General features: G+C 34.7%; 1 protein-coding gene across 4 annotated transcripts in view; it reads right to left on the bottom strand.

The window, feature by feature from the left end:
- The window catches only part of ODR4 (odr-4 GPCR localization factor homolog), a 53,688-nt gene that overhangs the window by 16,111 nt on the left and 14,243 nt on the right, over positions 1–23,334 (bottom strand). For 3 of the 4 annotated variants that reach the window (XR_007515230.1, XM_049867974.1, XM_049867976.1), the window contains exons 4-12: positions 21,516–21,611; positions 19,607–19,713; positions 18,293–18,329; positions 17,212–17,352; positions 16,260–16,355; positions 14,666–14,734; positions 9,348–9,476; positions 8,557–8,653; positions 2,904–3,089 (exon numbers count right to left, since the gene is read on the bottom strand). Coding sequence is in view for 3 of the 4 variants with exons in the window: in XM_049867974.1 (XP_049723931.1) it covers positions 2,904–3,089; positions 8,557–8,653; positions 9,348–9,476; positions 14,666–14,734; positions 16,260–16,355; positions 17,212–17,352; positions 18,293–18,329; positions 19,607–19,713; positions 21,516–21,611 (958 nt within the window). In the remaining variant the exon portion in view is untranslated. Of the gene's footprint in view, positions 1–2,903; positions 3,092–8,556; positions 8,654–9,347; positions 9,477–14,665; positions 14,735–16,259; positions 16,356–17,211; positions 17,353–18,292; positions 18,330–19,606; positions 19,714–21,515; positions 21,612–23,334 lie in introns of all 4 variants that reach the window. The other variant, XM_049867975.1, reaches the window with a different exon arrangement.

Below are 23,334 nucleotides of genomic sequence, written 5' to 3'. Positions count from 1 at the left end.
TAGAGCGTCAAGAGCGTCAAGTAGGACAGAGGTGTGCTTTCAGTTCAAGTGAAACATAAAGGTTGTTACAAAGAGAATTTACTAAAATTTGAAAATATACATCAATGCTAAAACTGTGTTGTTACAGATTATAGATTATTGTTAGTACCAATAGTTGAAGCATTATTCTGATTGAATTATTAACCAAATCACTGGACACTCTAAACCTTTATCTTTACTCTTAAATCTTAAGATTAGGTACTCTTAGGACTTCACTATCGTCTTTGCATAATTAGTAATGCATACACATTCTATCCTCCTGATCAGATTAAGCTTCTTAAGGAAAGGAATCACGTTTTACCGATTTGTCTCTATTGTCTTGTACGGAGTAAATGCTTAATAAGTATCTGATAAATAGGTGGAATGAGTGTTGTAAGCCACAATATTTCTGGGGCAATGATAATAATACATATTTTCATGTGTTTAAATTATGCCTTTTAAAATGTTCTGAACTATTGAGCCAGAGAGCCATCACTATCATATCCTTTTTAAATCGTCATCATGTTCAGTGTAGTGTACACCACACAAACCTACACAAACCTAAACAATCTTATGTCTGATGAGGTATAGGCTTATAATTTTACTATAATTTTAAGCATGCAGTAGTCTGAAAATAAGACATGTTCTAGTTTCCTAAAATTTCCTATTCAATATATGTCAGTCAGTCAGTAAAAAATATTTAGTAAATACCTACACCATGTTTTAGGTATGGTGCTCAGATAAAGAAATAAACATTCTAGGTACTTGCTCTCAAAAATCTTAGTCTAATGTGGATGATTAACATTTAACATGTTTACTGATTAGTTAATTATACATATGCAAAGTATGTAAAAGAGCAGTACAAAACATGGAACAATGACATGGTATAAATGGAGACATTAACTCAGTCTGAACATATTAAAAAATGTAATGACAAAAAAAAAGGTTTAAATTTTTTTCTATTTAGGTCCTTGAAGACAGGATCATTGTCTTATGGATCTCTGGACCCCAATCCTTAGGACTGACGACATCAATGATTTGTTCAGTCGACAAATATTTACTGAGTATCTATGACATGGGAGGGCTCGGCTCTAAGTTCTACAAATACAGAAGTGAACAAAAGAGGCAAAGCCCCCACCCTCAGGAATCTCACAGAAAATCAATAAATGTTTGTTGAACTGCACATATAATGGTTTCATAAGAAGTCTGAACTTTTTAAAAACTGAAGTAGCTTGGGCTTTAGTTTTGTTTTAGGGAGGTTACTCCACACAGGCTGCCATAATTATGTCCTTAAGTATATATTAGAGTGGTGGAAGCTACTTGGATTTTTTTTTTAAATCTGCCTTAGCAGTATAAACGATGGATATTAACCTCTATTACTGAGGGTCACAACTGTTTTTAAAAGTAGAACTTAAAAACCAGTGAATAAAGTATGAGTCTATAAACTATGTTTAAAATATAAGACAAAATTAAACGAGTTTAAATATTTAAGACAGATGGTGGTCTTAAAATATCTAAGTGAGATCTCTCCTTATTTTTTTAAATGTGATTCTTAAAGCAACTTATGAATGGGACGAGTTATGCATACAGAGCTACTGTTAGCTATTCTTAGTTCAGTAATGTGATACGCAGTAAAAGGTTGATAAAAAATACAAAAGAATATGAAAAGCATTTATGATAACAGTAACCAACAAGAGAGAAATTACACTAGCATAATCAAGATAAAAACCTAACCAGGATAATGTAATATCCATTTAAGTTTAAATTTTTTTAAAAGGACAGAATGAAGGGGGTCCAAGTAAAAGAAGTATCTAGATCATGGAAAGTCATAGTCCTATAATCTGTATTGGTTGGGTCACATGGAAAGGTAGTAAAACATAATTATTTTTTAAAAAGCACTGACTTTAGAATCAAACTATGTTCAAATTTCAGCTCCGCCATTAATGAGCTCTGTAATCGTGAAAAAGTCACTTAACCTTTCTGAGCCTCAATTTTCTCATCTGAAACTTGAAGTTAATAATAGTATCTATGTCACAGGGTTGTTACAATGACATAACATGTATCACATGTCATTATTATAATATATATAATGATGTAGTATGTCTAAAGCTCTTAGAATAGTGCCTGGCACATGGTAGGTTCTATGCTAATACTGATTAATATTACTAAAATATTAGCTTTAATTCAGGGTAACATACTCCTAGAAAGGCAAATCAGAACATATTTAAAGAAGTGTATTTTAAGTACTAAGAGAGGAAGATGTGTTACATAACTGGATTGTATGACAAATCTATGCACTATAATAATCATCTTTATCTAATTTTTGGAACTGCTTATTTCAGCTTATTGTCCCAATTACATAAGGAGGATATGGAAAGAAAGACAAATAATATAAACCAAACATTTAATAAAATGTTTAAAAACTTTGTGAGACTTAACCAAGTTAATTAAGGCAATGAATTTTCAGAAAATGTCTCTCATAATAGAAGAAATACTTAAAGCTATATATTTCTGTCTATTTAAGACTAAAGTCATTATGTGACGTTCTACTTGCTAGGCTAGGAAAAGACTAAAATATATTCTAAATTTCGGTAAAATCCTCTAAGAAAACACTATGTTTATATATGCAGAAAATAAACAGATACATTTTAATAAAAAGGGCTCGCTTCGGCAGCACACATACTAAAATTGGAACGATACAGAGAAGTTCAGTATGTTTATATATGTAGAAAATAAACAGACACATTTTAATATGCCTCAGTTAATATTCTGAGATGTCAAATAGAACTAGTTTTAAGGAAATCTAAAGACACAATAGTTAAACTAGATGTCTTATGTAGTCTTAGTTGTATTCTAATAAGCTTCTTAAATACATCTTACATTACCTGTGTTTATTTCCTCTGCAATTTCTAAATCTTCTATTTGAATCATTTGATCTAACATCTCTATAAAATGGTCTCTGATTTCTTCAGCTGACTCATCATCAAATTTATAATCACATAACATTACAGTGGATCCAGGGATGGGGACAAAAACTCGGTGAGGGAGCATGTGGAACTCTTTTTCAGAATCTAAAAAAAGAAACATTAGCAATATTTAGATGAGTATGCCACTAGTATCAATGACATATATTTTCAAGAAATATACGAAAGCTTCTATTAGAAATAAAGCCTAAAAGGTCAATAATTTTTATTTTATTAACTTCTAATGTACCTGGCACAAAATTGCTCATAATGAATTCTGTTTTCCCTTGATATCCCTAGCCATGCAAAGTACCTAAATAATACTCCTATGAAACTTAGTATCACTGCCTTCAACATAAGGATGTTATTGATTACATGTTCTTGTATTACCCACTGTCCTATGAAGGAGAACCCAGGAGAGAATTTCCTTCCTGGTTTCAGAAAAGTTGCCCTTGTTTAGCTTTATAATCCCACCCATGTTTAGCTTTATAATAAGCACTGTGAATTTTACAACTTATTTTCCCCTTCTTCATGCAAATCAGTGGCCCACGTACATGTAACATATACAAAAAAAAAACAGCATACATTTTTGTACTAATCTTACCACTGACTTCATCTTACAAGCATCTTCAAGAACATATAGGACATCAAGACGGACATTTTATGTACTAATCTCACTACCAAATCCATTTTGCTTGGCTTTTCATTTTCCCTTTGCTTCATTATTATTAGTAATATTTATTTTATCTGGTTGACTTGTCTGCCTCTTTGCAAACAGCCTTCAATCTTTTTTAGAAAAAATGAATCTGAACCTAAATAAAGAGTGAATAACTGTTTAATTCTTCCTTGAATATTCACAAACTGGAATGTACGAATTCCTCCCATTTCCAACATAAAGAGTCATGGCCCACACAGACATACAATTACCATTTGGTTGAACACTATGGTTCTAATGAACTATCAACAAATAGAGATTTTATATAAAGAATAAACTCTTCCAGCAAAGGGTATGATTTAAAAAGCTACCAACTTAAAAACCAATTAGAAAACTAGGGCTCACAAAGGTAGTAACCTACATTTCTTTGTCAAAAAAACTAATGGTAGCTTTATGTAATAAGAAACAGAGATAATGAATTTCTTAATGGTCACGGGAAATGTTGATTTACATACACTACGTGTTCCTTCCAGATTCTGCTTATTATCTTGTTTGAACAGAACTGGGAGAAAGTTTTACTCTTTGACCAGATCGCCGCCTAGCTGTAGAATTACATTACTGCAATCTGTACTGTAGTACCTAAGTTGTAAAAAAAAAAAACACAACTAAAACAAACAAACAAACCTTTTGCCAACAAGTAAATTCCAACTCACAGTAACCCTATAGGACAGAGTAGAACCGCCCCTTAGAGTTTCCAAGGAGCGGCTGGTGGCTTCAAACTGCCGACCGTTTGGTTAGCAGCTGAACACTTAACCACTGCACCACCAGGGCTCCACATTAAAATTAGGAATATATTATTTTATTTTGGGCCACAGTTACTTGAAGCAGGTAAAGTTCAAAACTTCCAAAGATGGCTAAGATGTGTATGAGTAATTAGCATGCAAAATTTAAAATCCAAATCAAATCACATTAATTCTAGGTTTGCCTGAAAAAAAAAGAAAATCTATAAAATCAAATGTTAAAGAACTGGTTGCAATAATTTTTTTAAATTACTCATTAATAAAGAAAAAGCAAATGTAATTTTCAAATTAATAAGTTAATTGGGCAACTCAGTATTTAAATAAGTCCAAATTTTCAAACTGATCTTAGGTTAAAAATGGGAGGGCAGGTCTTTTTTAAAAAACACATCTCAAAAAGTATAAAAAGAATTGTATAGGTACTTTCCAGTGTCAGAGTATATAATTTAACATTATTTGAGTAACTTCAAAAAGAGAGATTTTTTTTTTTTTTAATTTAAGCCTATTTTACAAGAATTAGGTTTCTGCTGCTAAGACACAGAATCCTACTCATACTGGAGTGTTATACAAAGTTTTGTAGAATAGGTGATATCTGAACTGAGTCTTAAAGGGTAAGCAGACATTTGCATGAAGGGATGAAAAGTGCAATCCAGAGATGGGAACCATGACCACGGGCCAATAGATTACAATGTTCTGAGTGGAAAAGTGGTGCAAACCGGTGTGGATAGTAGGATGGAGGAGATTCCACAACTGATGACCTCACTTCTCACAACGAGTAGGCCATCCACTGAGAGAAGCTGGGCAGGACTGAATGGGGGCTTCTAAGATATAATTAACGAAGTCTGTAATATTTATGAAGGGGAATCAAATAAGGGAAAAACCACAACAAGTAAAAAGATTGATTAGTTCTTATATTTTTCACTGTCATTCAAGTATTATGTTCTTTTTCTGACAACCAAAACGCAAAGATTATGTTTAAAGATTTGACGTGTGGACTTAATATGCCCTTTGCAGACTTCCTATGCATGCGAAAATATTCCCATTCAGATCCATTTCTTGTCACACATTCTGTGTTTTGCTATATTATATGTTACAGTACCTACAAGCTCTTTCCCATGTATAAGGAGGAGAAGCTAGGTAAAATGACGACAAATCTAAATTCTAACAATTCGGTGTGTGTGCGTGCGTTTGCGTGTGCGCGTGTGTGCACGTGTGCGTGTATATATGTATATGTGTATGTGTATGTGTACGTACACGTATATGTATATGTATATATATATATATCAGAGCCCTGATGGTGCAGTGGTTAAGAGCTACGGCTGCTAACCAAAGGTTGGCAGTCCGAATCCATCAGGCTACCAGCCGCAACTTGGAAACCCTATGGGGCCACTTCTACTGTGTCCTATAGGGTCACTGTGAGTCAGAATCGACTCAATGGCAACAGGTTTGGTTATTTTGCTGTGTGTGTGTATACACACACACACACACATACATATATTCAGCTTCCAAATTTATATTTATTCGTACTATTATACTTGCAATTATTCTTTTATCTTGATATTTAAGGTTAACTAACATTTTGCTGGAATAATTATCATAGACTTGTGCTAAAAGCTTGAAATATATTAATTCACTTTTGATTTCTTTTTGAAAGATAATGCTACATTTAGCAAAAATTAAATTCTAAAGACAGCTAACATAAAATAAGTGCTACGGCTGCTAACCAAAGGGTTGGCAGTTCAAATCCGCCAGGTGCTCCTTGGAAACTCTGTGGGGCAGTTCTACTCTGTCTGTAGGATCGCTATGAGTCGGAATCGACTCGACGACACTGGGTTTTTGGGTAACATAAAATAAGTAATTCTCCCTCACTACCTTCAACATAATAGCAGCTACTACTTACTGAAGGCTTGACTCATACCAATTTGTACTAGGTGATTTACAAACATCATTTCACTTAATCTCAGTTTCACAGTTTAGGTATTATAACCCTGTTTTACATACAAGGAAATGGATGCTTAGCTAGGCTCAGTCATGTGCCCAAGGCCATTCTGCTCATGGTAGGGTAGACACAGAGACCAAAAATTTCAAAGTCCTTGCTTTTTCCACAAACTACTTCCACTGTTTATTCTCTGCACACAGTCCTAAAAGATCATTCAATTACCAGTGAAAGCTCTTCTGACTTTTTAAAAATATTTAGAATTAAATAGCAGCATTAATTTCTAAAATATTAAGTTTAATGACAAATAGTACAACTACTATTAAAGCCATTAATTTTATGAATTGGCATCAGCAAAAATTTCAAAATACTAAATCACTTAATATAAACTAATACTAGGACAATCATATAGTACCATTTTTATGAAGTATTCTTAAATGTAAAAGAGTATTTATTAATGTGTATGATAAGCTAGATCCTTGGCATTAATGGTGGATACAACCACATATCCATGAAAGTCCTAAAAACAAAGGTATTAATACGCATTGATGCTCTTAAGGAAACCCTGGTGGGGTAGTAAAGTGTTCAGCTGCTAACCAAAGGGATGGCAGTTTGAATCCACCAGGCGCTCCTTAGAAACCCTATGGAGCAACTCTACTCTGTCCTATAAGGTCGCTATAAAAGGATGAACTGTTTAACACACAATTACCATATACACAAAGTCAAGTAGTAAAAACAATGTCATTCTGAGATGAGGCTGCTAGGACAGCTGGCTGGCTAAGTGATCAAAATAAAAATCTCAGCCCAGTTACTGTAAGACTCGTATTCATATATCAGCAAAATTATACATTATTAGTGCATAGATCATAACGGTTACTTGTGAACTGCTGGACGGACAAAGGCAAATATTAAATCTGGCAATTTCAAGGATCTATTACGATTAGTCCATCAGATCTAATGTATTATCGATTAATAGTACTAAAAAAAGTTATACAGAGGAGCTATGCTTTTTTCTTATAAACATATAAATATTCCCTTAAGCTAATGGTTCAATTATGTGCATATCTAAAATGTGAATTACAATCTACTCGCATCTAAATATTAGAAGTGAAAAGATGAGGGTGTAGCTTCAAAAAGCATGTTCAATATTATAGCTTTTTTTTCAGTAAAAACAATTTTTAGTACAAATTACCAAAATGGCATTTATTAAGTTTCCAAAAGACAGAATAATTATAAAAAGTTAAGAAACCATGACTCGGCCTTTTCTAAATGTACCATTTAAAAAATAGTACATTTAAAGAGTAACAGCTGAGAAGTATATAAACTAGTATAGAAAAAATATTTGGTAACAATAAAAGAGATTAATCATATATGGATCACAAATTTGTACTTATTAAAAACCAAAAAAACCAAACCCATTGCCATCAAGTCGATTCCAACTCATAGCGACCCTATAGGACAGAGTAGAACTGCCCCATAGAGTTTCCAAGGAGTGCCTGATGGATTTGAACTGCCGACCTTTTGGTTAGCAGCCGAATTTTTAACCACTACACCATCAGGGTTTCCAGTACTTATTAAGAAACCTATTTTATGATACTCAACACTAATAAATAAATATTTCATTTAGGAATAATCCTTGAAAAATCTCATACCACTACCAGTTTTCATTGATTCCAACTCACGGCAACCTCATGTGTGTCACAGTAGAACTGTGCTCCATAGGGTTTTCAGTGGCTGATTTTTCAAAAGTAAGTCACCAGGCTTTTCTTCCAAGGTGCCTCTGGGTGGACTCAAACTTCCAATCTTTTGGTTAGAAGCTGAGCATATTAACAGCATTAACAGTTTGCACTACCCAGGAACTCCAAAAAATCTCAAGGATATTAATAAAAAATATCAACTTTAAAATACCAACAAAGTTTACTCATTCTGGCAGGGGATGGTCGCTCAGAATTAATTAAAAATAAAATTCTCCCTGAAATTGTTCAATACTGACACATGTTGCTATTATAAAGTGTTCAAAACAATTTTTTGGGTGGCAAGTGAAAATTTTTCATTCAATAATAATGGTAAAAGATGACATATTCCTATAATAAAGGTAGATATAAAAAATGACATCTATTATATCGTCACATCCTGTTACCGTATCAATTAAACACATGTAAAATAACAAAAGTACGTATTTTATACCCATAACTTTTTTTTCTGGAATTTCATTCAAAAGCAGGTCCTCAAATAGTATCTCACAACGATCAGCAACTGTGTTCAATATATCTCTCTTTATGGCCTATGGAAAAAAATGAGAGGAAAAACACAGTAAGAAATAAAAGTTACTTTAGATTTAGGTTATTTTATTACTAAAATCATACTCATGTCCCCTAAAATAAATAGTACATCCAAAATAAATAGTACACCATTCAACTTCTTAACTTCCACTTATTTAGCATGCTTATTAATTCATTAATAGTTTAACGTTAAATTTGCACAGTCCTCATCTAAACAACATATTAAAACCAAATAACTGAATGAAATTTTGAATCTAACCAAACAATTCCAGTGCCCTAAATGGGGAAATACATAACTGCGACAAAAGTGGCAGCCCTCAGTTTTTAAATTTCTGAATTTCATAGATTATAGAACACTACTTAATAGTCCTTCCAATGAATACTTTTCCTTTTATTTAAAAAATTTAATGTGTCTCAGAGGATGTCAAGTGAATTAATAAGTCCACACTGTAGAATACTTAATAAATATATAGAATCATCACTTTAAGAAAAGCATAAAATAGATATTCTACATATAAAAAACTCAGAACTAATTATATGGTGTATTTGGACTGTCCGACAAGTTGGGCCTTTATCAGTTAAAGTCAGATTGATAATTATGCAATCTAAGATGGAAAAAAGATAAAATTTTAGGATATCTGAAGAGCTATATTAAGATGCTTCTGCTTTTCATACACCAGTTATTCCTTTTTGTACCTGCATGGCATCTTTAACCTTGGGTTTACTGTTGTGAATATAAGCTCTGCATTTCACAGCGCCCTTAAGGTTGATAGAACCACTGCAGATCTGGACTGCGGCTGTGGATCTGTGGTCTGAATTCAGGAGCTGAAAGACAAAATCTGTTTTATTTCTAACAGCTAATAAATAGCAGTTACATGAAACATTTAAATACTGTATAAGTTGTTTTAAAGAGAGAGAAGAGATTTTTGACCGAGCCAAGCGTTTGAAAATATTCTCCAGAAATTATTAAAAGGCCATCATTTTTCTCTTTTTAAGTTATATATTATTTACTGGGCATTTTGAATGCAGCCTGAAATTAAAACAACTACATCTAAGTTTTTTCTTACTAATACAACCACCTAAGACACCAACATTCATTCATTTACTAAAAACATATTATTTGCAGATTGTTTACATAAGCACTGTGAAGATGAAAAGATATCTAAAGAAGACAATATAGTAAAGTATGCAACGTAAGACACACACAAAATAACTGCGGTACAAAGCAGGATGTGATGAATATGGTAAAAGTACAGGCAGTGTACACACACTCATTTACACATATTCGATTCCTATCTTTCACAGATACGGTACTACACTGCAGAGTGAAAAACAAAGCAAGTCAGCTATGCCTGTCACCAGATAATGGTATCAGTGGTTATAATCAATTATGTCTATCTCACAGTCCCATTCTTTTTCACTGTAAGGAGTGTTAGTTCCCACTTGCTTTTGAGGTGTTTTACGATACTTTTCACCTCTTAACTTTAATAAGTGTGAAAAAAGGAAAGCAATGAAACAAAGTACTATTAGAAGCCTAAAACTACAATGGGAACAAAAATCATGATCAAAACAAAACTGGAAGTGGTAAGAAACTAATACATGTTATAAGTACATTTAGAATAAATTATTCAACAATAGGGTCAAAGGGAACAACCAGAATGCTAACACATTGTGAAAAACGTAACTAATGCCACTGAACAATTTGTGTAGAAATTGTCAAATATATATGTAATTTGCTGTGTAAACATTCACAATATTATTTAAAAAACAAAACAGTAGGGTCAGTTGTGAAGAATAAAATGCAAATCATCAGCAAGAAGTGAGGAAATACACGACACAAACAGGAGGACCTGAAACATGCAGCCACCAAAACGGCCTCGGCACTCGGTGCCTGATGGTACTTCACGCAAAGGCTGGTTTTTTTTTTTTTTAAGAATTTAAACAGGTCTTCTTGGTAAAAACAAAAAACAAACAAAAAAATTGTCACAAACCAAATAGTTCTACAGGTCCCAGGTCCATTATAAAAATAACTATCTTCAACTCCAGCAACAAAGGGACCATGCTGGTACTCGATCTGGACTAAGTTTCCTAGGACGCTTTGGAGACTATCAATACATCCATAAGGTGAAGGTGGAGGAGTAACAGGTTTCCCTCATCGATTTCACATGAAATTATTCCATTTTGGAAAATGATGCCCTATTTTATACATACATATATAATATGTTGTTGTTGATAGGTGCCGTGAGTTTCTCCAACTCATGGCAACCCTATATACAACAGAATGAAACACTGCCCAGGTCTGTATTATCCTCACGGTTGTTATACTTGAGCCCATTGTTGCAGCCACCGTGTCAACCCATCTCAATGAGGGTCTGCCTCTTTTTTGCTGGCCCTCTACTTTATCAAGCATGATGCCCTTCTGCAGGGAGTGATCTCTCCTTATAATATGTACAAAGCATATGAAATGTAGTCTCGTCATCCTCGCTTCTAAGGAGCATTCTGGTTATACTTCTTCCAAGATAGATTTGTTCATTCTTTTGGCAGTCCTTGGTATATTCAATATTCTTCACCAACACCACAACTCAAAAGTGTCAATTCTTCTCCAGACTTCCTTGTTCACTGTCCAGCTTTAGCATGCATACGAGGTGACTGAAAACACCGTGACTATATATATATATATGTATACATACGTATGTGTGTATACACATATATATACACATATATACAGGAAACCCTGGTGGTGTAGTGGTTAAGTGCTACAGCTGCTAACCTAAAGGCTGGCAGTTCAAATCCGCCAGGCGTTCCTTGGAAACTCTCTGGGGCAGTTCTACTCTGTCCTACAGGGTCACTATGAGTTGGAATTGAGTCGATGGCAATGGGTTTGGTTTTTTGGTTATATATATATATATACACACGTATAGATATATATTTATATAAAAGGCTATACACACACACATACAATCAAACATATTAAGGAGAAGAGTTTGAAAGGACATAAGGACTGAGTCTCATTCCTTTTTGGTGGAAACGCATTTGGGTTCTACAAATGTAAACTTCTCTTTGATTACTCTGGACTTAAGAACAAACTGGCTTACAAATATCCTTTGGGGCTCTAACTTGTTCATTAAGTGGAGGAACTTCTGCAATACGGATATGGGATTTTGGATAAGAAAAAATCCCTCTGGCTATGGTGACCAAATGAAACTTCAAAGAAGTGCTGGTATTTGGGCTATACCTTAATGTACACATAGGACTCTGACATAGGTAACAGAAAAAACATGGCACTAGCGAGACACATGGTTCAGGAAATACACAGAATTTTAATGGCATAGCAAGCACAGATCTAGAATAGTAAGAGCAAGTTAGAAAATAAGAATTAAAAAAGGTATGCTGAGGCTATGAAGAGCCTGGAATTACCTTTCCACGAGCCAATACAGAGCCATTAAGAAATTTTGAGCAAGGAGAGTAACACAAGCAGTGGCTGACCTGTATACGCACTCAATAAATATTTCCTGAAAGAATGATTAAATGCAAATTGTGATTCATAAAGGATGTGAGGTTATATGCAGGACAGATTAGAAATACGGAAAATATTCTAAAAGATGTTATTTCACAAGTGTTTTCTTTACTCAATGTTGAGATCGTGGCTAAAAAATTCTCAGTTCTCCTTCGCAGGAAGGCTGTTAAGCCCACATTCCAACTACTTCCTTATCAAGTTCTGACACTCCTGGGCTACAACATATAGAAGCCTCCAGATGCCTAACACCCAGGGACTGTTCCTAGACAGCCCCCTTCTTCTTCAGGCCCAAGGGATCTGTCAAAATGTCCAATCACCAGGAAGCCTGCATAACCTAGTTCGCCCTACCCCACCTCCCATATATAAGCCATTTCCTGTAACTCCAGCTTGCTCTTATCCTGTCCCCAGGTACACTTCCTGGGTGGCTCTGCTTGGTAGCCTTCTCCTGTTTGGAGCTTTGAGTGACAATCAATCTGCTTTTCACTTATCTGAGTGCCTTTTGCCATCCAAAGAACCTATATCCACTGCTGCTGAATTGATTGCGACTCACAGCAATCCTACAGGGCATAGTAGAACCGCCCCACAGGGTTTTCAAGAAGTGGCTGGTGGACTCAAACTGCTGACGTTTTGGTTAGCAGCCGAGCCCCTAACCACTGTGCCACTAGGACTCCAATCATACCTAATATCATATGATTATAAAACAGACACAAAAAAAAAAAGGTCTAAGGGTTTTCAGAGTAAGCATATCACTTATGGCAAGGGTGAAAATACGGAGAGAAACCAGGCAGAAGTAACCTGTGATAATCTAGGTAAAATAATAATTGTTGTAAGGCTAATGGCAACGGGGCTTTAAGGAATATAAAAGATGAGCTTAACACTGCAAAGAATGAATCAGCAAAACTTCATGGAGGTTGAGTGGATGGAAAGTGGCATAAAGTATTTACTGACTACTTAATACATACCAAAACCAAAACAAACAGAAAAAACCAAATCTGTTGCCGTCTAGTCGATTCCAGGTCATAGCGACCCTACAGGATAGAGCAGAACTGCCCCATCGAGTTTCCAAGGCTGCAATCTTTACAGAAGCAGACTGTTAGATCTTTCTCCTGCAGAGCGGCTTGCACGCTGAAACTGCCAAGTGCATAAAACCACTGTGTCACCAGGGCTCTGGAATACCTACACCAGTCACTCAAAAGTTTCTAGCCAAGGTGATCAGTGGAAAAGTTAACAAAAATATACTATTTTATAAAGAGCCCTGGTGGTGCAATGGTTAAGCACCCATCTAGTAACCAGAAGGTCGGAGGTTTTAACCCACCAGCTGCTCCGCAGGAGAAAGATGCGGCAGTCTGCTTCTGTAAAGATTTACAGGGGCAGTTCTACTCTGCCTAAAGGGTTACTACGAGACGGGATTGAGTTCACGGCACACAATACAAACATCATCAAATATTATTTCAAGAAACTGACTTTTAAGACAGTATTTACCACTCTTCTCTCTATATCCCTACACACTATAAATCCCTCAACTGCAATTTTATCACTAAAAATTTTAATCATATTGTTTAATAAACCAAGAGTTCACATAAGCATAACTAGTAAAGAGCATATAGGTGGAGGAATAGCCTTAAGACAAAGGACACTTCTTCTGAAATTAAAAGGAAGGAGAACAATAAAAATAAAAGTACTTCAAGGTATTGAGAAGGAAAATTGAGAACACATGTTGAGTGGCCTAAGTCCAGTGACAGTTTAGTAATGCTCTATTTCTAATCACAGAAAATGAAGTTAAAATGTCATCATACATCATATTGCTTTTAATTCTATTTTATTTAGTTAAAAAAAACACTACTCTTGCTAGTAGTTCCTATTTCTAGGTTTCCAGAATATTGAAATTGTTTCCTAAAAACAGGGGTGTGCCTCACCTGTTCTCTAAGATAATCTTAAAAAGGATTAAAATCAAAAGCATGTATAATTTTAGGAATAATCAGCAGCTTTAACCTTTTATTCTTCAAGATACTGAAAAGATGTATAATTAAAATAATGATAAAAATATAAAACTTGCTAATATTTTGATTTTTATAAAATATAAGGAGGTACAAACCTACTTCAAATTAAGTACATGACCACTCTTGGCAGATCTGTGTACACTTCTTTTACTTTTAAGTTGTTAAGAACTGCAACTTTGCTTATAAAATCTGCAACCCAAAATACTTATATATTCATGTGTACACGCATATATACACACACTCATATATTTATTATTTTTTTTCAATTGTTATCTAGTTGATGTTAATATCTTAACAGCCTTGAGCCAAAGACATAAGTAGATTTTATTAATGTTTCTTGGGAGGAACTTTCTAGAACTACCTATTTAATATACTCCCTTTCATCTCTAAAAATTCTTTGATACTTTATTTATAAACATACAAACAGAAAACGTCCATTATGGTTATTGTAAGAAATAATATATTTTCGATACCCAAAGTGGTATTTAAATATTTACCAACTGTGTTAGAACTCTGACATCAAAAGACTGACGAGTCACTTGAGCATTTCCTCTAGAAGATTTTTTCTGAAAAAAACACAAAGTTAAAAAGCCAGATTGTTGAGAATGCAATTGGAACATAAAAGATAATTTAGGGTCTATTCTATATATCAAGTGACTTAAGAGAAAAAAACAAGTACCATTACTTATTTTTTAACATAGCTTTTTCCTACGTCTTAGTTTACTAGTGATGCTATAACAGAAAAACCACATGTGGCCGGCTTTTAAAGAACAGAAATTCATTTTCTCATAGTTAGGAGGCTAGATCAGAATTCAAGGCACTGGCCCTAGAAGTTCCTTGGCAATCCTCATGTGGCATCTATCTTACTCCCTGTTTGTGCTTGCTTTTGTGTCTAATCTGCTCTTCTTATACCTCAGAAGTGATTAGGTTTAGGACACACCTCACACTGACATGATCTCATTAATGCAACAAAGAAAATCATTCCCAAACAGGATTAATCCAAAGGTACAGGGGTTAGGATTGAACACACATTTTGGGGGGACACAATTCAATCCATAACAATAGGTATGTAACTCTGTATATTCTAAATCAATGTGTATTCCTAAAAACCATTAATATCATAAAAATTCTCTACTTTTATTTTTCTAAGCTAGGATTGGCAATCTATATGTAGCCTCTGGCCCAAATCCAGACTGCCACCTATTTTTGTAAATAAGGTTTTACTGGAGCACAACCAGAAACACTCAATATTGTCAGTGGCTGCTTTCATGTTACAACAGCAGAGCTGAATAGTTACAAGAGACCATCTGGTCTGCAAAGTCTACGGTATTTACTACCTGATTCTATACATAATGTTTACTGACCCCTGCTCTAAAGGGAGAGATGACCAAAGTTCCCCTTCCTTTAGGTCAAAGCTATTTTAGAAGGCCTCACAGACCCTTCCTTTAAGATGGCCCTACATAGCCTTGAAACTGCTATCATGGCAAAATGATACGTGGCCTTTAGTTTTCAATAAGCAGTTTACCATTCAAAGGACCTTCAGATTATATGACACTCCCTTCTTCAGGTTTTAGGATTCCAATTAGATCAGAAATAATCCTCTTCCATCATTTTTGGGGGAAAAAAAATTCATCTTTTACATTAAAAGACTTTAGAAATGAGAAGTACGGGTAGCCCCTGACTTACGATCGGGTTCCGTTCTGATGACTCCTTTGTAAATCAGTTCTGATGCATGCTGAATACCTTTTTCTTTTTTTTTCAAGTTTTCATATTATTACCTCTTATTATCAGTATCTTTACAAATCGAACCTTCATCTTTTGGGGTTGAAAACATTACATATAAACTTACAGATATGATGACATCAGCAAAGTATGCACTACAAAATTGTATATAGTACATAGTAACAAACAAAAAAACAGAAGGTCGTTAAAGTGTAGTCTGTCGTAACTTACATAGACTGTAAATCAGGGACTACCTGTAGATGAAAACTCCTGTTTTCATAAAGGCAAGGACTAAAGAGCTAAAGGTATCTTTTATTTTTCCTTAAGCACAAATAATTTCATAAGCAAAGTAATTGTCTCTTAACTTACCTGTCCTTGTAATAGGTCACAATCTTCATCTTTAACTTGGCCATTAATCAAAAATACACCATTTTCTATTTGCTTGGCCCAGCGTGTAAGCCCATTCTTGAAAGAAACACAGCATGGATATTCTTCAGTTATAATTCCATCTAAATTAAATTCCCTAGACTCTACTTTATTCCACCAAACATACAGAAATATTAAAAATCCCATAGTATTAGTAATGTTGTACTTAAATTAAGTCTCCTGAATAAAAAGAGTGTATCCTCCATTTTTGGAACCTTACAGTTTTGGGGGTTTTTTCCCCCTGGACTTTATCCCAAACTAACATTTATATCACAGACTTATGTGATATTACATGAACACAGTCAAATAACATTCAATAATACCCATTATCTTAAAAAAAAAAGGGGGGGGGAGAAAAAAGAAAGAGTCCCAAACAAATAATATAAAGCAGTATTAAGGAGGAAAAATTAAACTCCATTTGTTTACTTCAGTAGGAAGCAAAGAAAAGCAAATTAAATGAGATGAACAAAAGAATGGCATAGAAACGCAGAAAGAATTGGAAAAGGAAAGGCAAAATTAAGGACCAAGAGAGCAAAAAGGCCAAACAGGAAGCCTTCTTACATAAATACATTTTACATAACTAGATTTTAAAATTTATTTAAAACCCCAAAACCAAATTCACTGCTGTCGAGTCGATTCCAACTCATAACTACATTTTAACTAACAAATATTTATTGAATGCCGATTATGCTAAATACACTAGCATTGTGACACTGTCCTACACCTAAAAAAATTTATAATCTGGCTTGGGTAGGAGCAGTTGGTTACTTCTAACAATATCATTATAAATAGAATGTAATGTTTGAGGATTATAAAACAAATGGCACAGACGACCAGAATTAAAGCAGACTGTCCACTCAGCAATTACTAAAGAAAACACATTTTGCTCTGATACCTTTGTATTTTTCTCCAGAGTATAGTTGGCATTAGTAGTAGAAAGTGGAATGTGAATATTAATGTGAACTGTACACTCTAAGGAAAGCCATGAAGTTGATAGTCCATTCTGGTACTTCCAATCTGCTGGTCTTGCTGAACTCTTCAGCAGTGAGAAAGAGGGAAAAGCATAAATTATGATGTGGTTTAGGTAAAATACATGGATCAATAAAATATTAGAAAATATACAAAATGATAACCCATACAATCTGATGTCCAATATATTTTGCCAAATTCTTTGTTCAAAGGGATACAGATAAGAACTAAATAAAAATGAGGTATATATTAAGTTCAGTATAATCCAGGTAACCTGGCACCCTCTCACCTCACCCTCCCCACTGAAGGGTTGGCAGAAAAAGGATCAGAAACGTCCATTGTTCAGATATCTGAAAAAGTCCCCTCGTCCTCTAGCTCTCATCTGCAATAGTATCGATTCTGAAGCTTCTGATGTGGAACAAATAATCACTAAGTGAACTCGCAGGTGCCAGACACTCTCCTTTCTGTTCCATCCTTGCTAACAGACTATGCAGCAATGTTAGCTTATTTAAATTAGCGAATTAAGTGCATTATGTTTAGGTTGTGTACCTGAGTAACCTGATTCAAAACTGCTGCTTCTCCTCAATAAACTACATATTTCTGTGAATTTCCTATTTATGAAAATAGAGGGTCACAAAGTTACTTTTTCAAAACCTAAGTCTGGGTTCCACTGAATACAGACAGCTTGCTTCATAGACACTGTGGCTACTAAAAGCCCTTAGACATTTTTACTACCAGTCTTCCAAATAAAAAAACTGAACATGTAAACAAGATTGATCGCACATGATGAAAAGATTCTAACAATTAAAAATATATGTTTCTTTGCATTCGTTATTGCCCTAATAAAATTAACTACATTTCAAAAAGAAAAGAAAAAAAGAACTACAGGCGGTTGTGAATAGCAACAGGAAGAAATGGCATTGACAATAATTAAGACTAATTATAAAAATAAAGTTTATTTCAAAATTTATGACACAGAAATATCTTTAGAGAGTAATTTTTCTTACCTTTGGATCATGGGTATCATAAGTTCGACAAAATATTCTTTACTAATTAAGGACAGAAATAACCAAAAATAGAAGTAACTCTTGATAATTAAATTTTAAAAATCCATTAAGAAATAAAAATAAAACACAGTACATGCATATAAGTTTTTACAATCATACTTTCATACACTTAAATGCATATATACACATATACATTACATATATAGATGTTAATTTATCTATATATTAAGCAATATACATATAGACACATTACACGTATACATACATATCATACACGTTATATGTATATACACACGCACATGCTCTACCTATAATATCTGTGGTGCTTGAAAACTATTTCCTTCTACCTACAAATCCTGCTAATGACAATGAACAGAATGGAAGCACTTGCAAAATTTTCTTCAAATACACACCCTCCTTAACATAGAAGAGGAATACTGACTTGGATGGTGTCAAGCCTAAGAATATTTATTGGGTCAAAGGTCTTATACATGAACTTCCAGTTAATACCACAGGAGTTAAAATCTCTGCTTCTGGAGAAATGATTACTTTTTGAATTTTGTCTTTGAAGCCCTAGTTTCTTTGGCCCTTGGACTGCTATACTCCCTCGGTGAGGCTGCTTTTTTGCTTGGGAGTTACCTTTGTCCTGGCAGGATGTAGAGGAGAGAAGCTAAGGAGGCCCTATAGTGGGCTTTTAGTGTCACCTGACCTTTAGTCAAAGTCATGAAAATTTCTTGGATAAGTTTTCAAGAAATTCAAAGCCAACTTGTGCTTCGATTTGTAGAGTTTACCTATACTCCAAAAACGCATTGCTGTCTAACCTATTCCGACTCATAGTGACCCTACAGGACAGAGTAGCACTGCCCCATAGGGTTTTCGAGGCTATAAATCTTTATGGAAGCAGACTGTGACATCTTTCTCCCACAGAGTTTATCTATAGGAATTGGAAATTAAAGCTTTCACACAATTAATGCGTCACTTTACCTAAGCTGAGAGTGGGCATTTTTCTCTCTCTAGGGGACTTATTGTGTGCTTGGGTATACAAGAATAGACAGTTGGTAAAGAAATCAGAATCCTGAGCCCTTGCTATCTCCTTCTCAAACCCTTTACAACCCTAAGACATTTTTAACAACCATTATTACTATTATTATTAGCAGTCTTAATTATGTACTATTTAAAGAAAAACTTACAAACTAAGACTATCTTAAAAATGATGGTAATTCAATTGAATTCTGGAAAAAGAAAAGTTGTTCAGGAGCATTATTTTGATAGGTACCATATATTTTTAACAATAAACACCAAAACAAAAGATACTTTTTTGTAGTGGAGCAAAGGTGAAGTGTCACTCGTTCTGAGACTTCCTCCTCTGTGAAACTCCACAGTTTCTTTTTATTCACAGACTTTTCAACAGCAAAGACTAGCTGACGGAGAGAAAAACACGTATCAATTAAATATAAAACAAAAAGAAAAGTGAGTGCAGGAAAAAGAAGGAGTGAAACTTATTATTAACTATTTTAAATTCCATTTTTAGGAATATATAAAACCGGGTTTTAAGTAGAAAAATATAATTTGCTGTCATTAGTGATCAACTGGACATGGGAAATTACTTTTGGGTAACATTTAAATGAAGTACAGAATAGCTGCTTTAATTAGAATGAGAAATGACAAGGATTTTAAGCTACAAAAATGGAGCATGTCAACCGTTTAGCATTTCTTATTTAAATGTTACAAAAGATTTAAAGCAATATACAAGGATACATAAAATATAGTAATAACAAACTAAAAGTGAAAAAAATTGAAAGTGACACAAATTTACACCAGAAATAAGAACGATGAAAATGCATACTTGATATTGTCATGAGGGGTCATAAATTTGGCTCTGAACTTTCTAATAGGTGAAACAAATAGATCAGAACAGGCATAGCTTTCTTAATAATGATATCCAAAAGAAATTTCTTCCATAAAGATAAATTACATAATATAATGAGCAAAGTTCTTAACAATAACCTTAATAGTAACCTTATGGGAGAACCTGACAATTTTTATAAAGTTATTTCTTACAGTGTCCCTCAGATGAAGGTCAATGGTAACAAAGTTAGGCAACTGAACACTGATAATTTTTAAGACAAAGCATTTCTAAGCAGTTATATACTTCTTAGAAATGAGATACAGAAGCAAAAGGAAGGAGGACCTGTCAGTAACTCTCCAGCACCGGCCCCACCTTCACCCCATGTAATCCAGGGCCAACCACAGAAGGATGCACAGAATGCTATCAAACACACACAGAATTAGATTACATCACAAAATGCCAAAGAGGATGAACAATGGTGAAAGAGGTAACTTTATGTAAAATCAAAAAAATGGCAGGTTGGATCAGTGACCAGGTGAAAGAAGCATCTCAACTTTCTTCCCTTACTCCCTGAGGTGCAAATATCAAAGGTTTGAGGCTGGGACATTTGATAGAAGGTCACAAGTCCATAAGAGTTTGTAGCACCCACAGTTCTCACACACTTTTTGACTAAAGTTTTGGGGGGGTTCTGCGTGTCCCAAGATTCTGGGTTCTCTCTTACTGTTGGGCTGTGAAATACCCTTGTTTTGAAAACTCACCTGGATCTTGAACACTAAAAAGGTAAAAACTGACTGCTCAAAGATTGCTTTAGGTTTAAGCTTGATGGAAAACAGCTTGTAGCCCTTCATATTTAGTTCTAAACTATGCCACCCAATTTGCAGACATAGGAATAAAATTAAAACAAAACAGTGGATTCGAGATCAACACTCTGTCCAGGAATAAAGAATAAGTATTTGATTGTCGTTTCTTTGTTTTACTCTCAGAATCTTGAGAGAATTCAGCAGATGATGAAGACTCTCAACTTTTAATTTCACATTATAGCAATCACTTGATACTAAATGGGAAGTGTAGCAAAAGAACACTGCTGTGATACAAGAAAAACTCTTAAACCATTATAACTTTTTTCATGATAGTAAGAAATTATTTTTAAAATAAAGACTTTTAAAACATGCAGCTTTGATGGAAAACATAAACATTTACATGTATTACACTCAAGATACCCATGCAATTAGGTAAAAAGTTGTTTTGATATAATCCCAACATAAAGAATTATGAATCACTAATTTAAATACACTAGAATCACTGTACACAGGCATTCTCAATTAAAATACGTAACTTTGACCATATTAAGAATTTTTAACAGACCAGACTTACTCTGCGTAGGGCATTTTGAAAATCATTTGCCAGTTCTAAAGTTGTAATGATAAATACTCCAAGAACTAAAAGTCCTCCTGGTAGCATTCTGGATACCTAAAAATAGAAATACAATATCAACATAAGCAATTGGCATTATATGCAGTCCTTTCTTCTTTGAGAATCTAAATCAGCAAATACTTACTGAGCACCAACTACATGCACAGCACTGAGGTAAGGGCTTTAAAAAATTGATATTAAGAAACACACAGTAACTGCCTTAGTTACCTACTACTGTTCTAACAGAAACACCAGTGGATCGCTTTAACAAACAAATTTATTCTCTCACAGTTTAGGAGGCTAGAAATCCAAATTCAGGGCGCCAGCTCCAAGGGAAGGCTTTCTTTCTCTGTTGGCTCTAGGGGAAGGTTCTTGTCATCAATCTTCCCCTGGGTCTAGGAGTTTCTCAGCACAGGGATCCTCGGTCTAAAGGACGTGCTCCGCTCCCAGCTCTTCTTTCTTGGTGGCAAGAGGTCCCTCTCCTCTCTGCTCACCTCTCTTTTATAACTCAGAAGAGAGTGACTCAAGATACAACCTAAGCCTGTAGATTGTGTTCTGCCTCATTAACATAACTCTCCCTAATCCTACCTCAGTAACATCATACAGTTAGGATTTACAACACATAGGATATTACATCAGATCACAAAATGGAGGACCACCACACTATACTGGGAATCATGGCCTAGCCAAGTCAACACATATTTTTTGGGGACACAATTCAATCCATGACAGTAACCAAGACAAGTGGGGTGTTATCATGTATACCATCTTTCTAGAGTGCCCTTGATGTTTCACCACATGTGCATGTGACAAGGACATGAATTTTGGGGGGCCAAAGGGTAAAATTTTATAGATTGAATTATGTCCCCCCAAAATATGTGTTCTAAATCCTCTATGTTTGTGGTTATAATCCCATTTGGGCATGGGTTGTCTTTATTATGTTAATGAGGTAGGATTAGCATAGGATACCCTGAGTCAATCTCTTCTGAGATATAAAAGAGATTAAACAAGCAAGCAGAAGCAGAGATGGGAGGAGAGAGATGCCAATTACATGAAGATCTCCCAGGAGCAGAAGATCAAAAAGACAAGGACCTTTCTCCAGAGCCAAGAGAGAGAAAAAGCCTTCCCCTAGACCTGGTACCCTGAAATCACATTTCTAGCCTCCAAAGTCTGAGAAAAGAAATTTCTGTTCGTTAAAGCCCCCATTTGTGGTATTTCAGTTATACCGGCACTAGATAACTAAGACATCACAGAACTACTTCATAAACAGAACCACTTAACAATGACATCCTTTAGCTACATCATTAAATAAACCCCTTTGTCATGAGATAAAAACTAAACTATCTGGTAAATTTTTTCAACGGCTTCCCATTTATCAGCTTGAAATTTAGACTGTTACAATAAACTGGCATTTCAGATGCTACCACGTGGCCACTCAGAGCCTTATTTAACACTACTTGCCCTAAAAAAATTCAAGTTTCAGTCAAAGACTACTCACTGTTCGCCATACATACACCTAAGTTTTCCAACTCTGTGCCTTTATCTTGGCTGTCCCTTCATCCTACAATGACTTTCCTTCAAACCTCTACAAGTCTGAACTTTATTAAATACTTCAAAGGTAGCTTGAGGAAGTCACCTTCCTTGATCCTTTGATCTCTGAACTCCCACAGGGCTTCAGTATAGTGTCTTCATGGAGCTTATCCCTTGCCCCTGTGTCTGGTTATTTGTGTGCCTCAGTAACTGGTCTGGGAACTCCTTATGGGGAGAACTGAGTATTAAC

Source organism: Elephas maximus, chromosome 24, assembly GCF_024166365.1.
Source record: "Elephas maximus indicus isolate mEleMax1 chromosome 24, mEleMax1 primary haplotype, whole genome shotgun sequence".
NCBI lineage: Eukaryota > Metazoa > Chordata > Mammalia > Proboscidea > Elephantidae > Elephas > Elephas maximus.
Note: the sequence above shows the minus strand (reverse complement) of the source record. Positions and strands in the feature narration are given on the sequence as shown.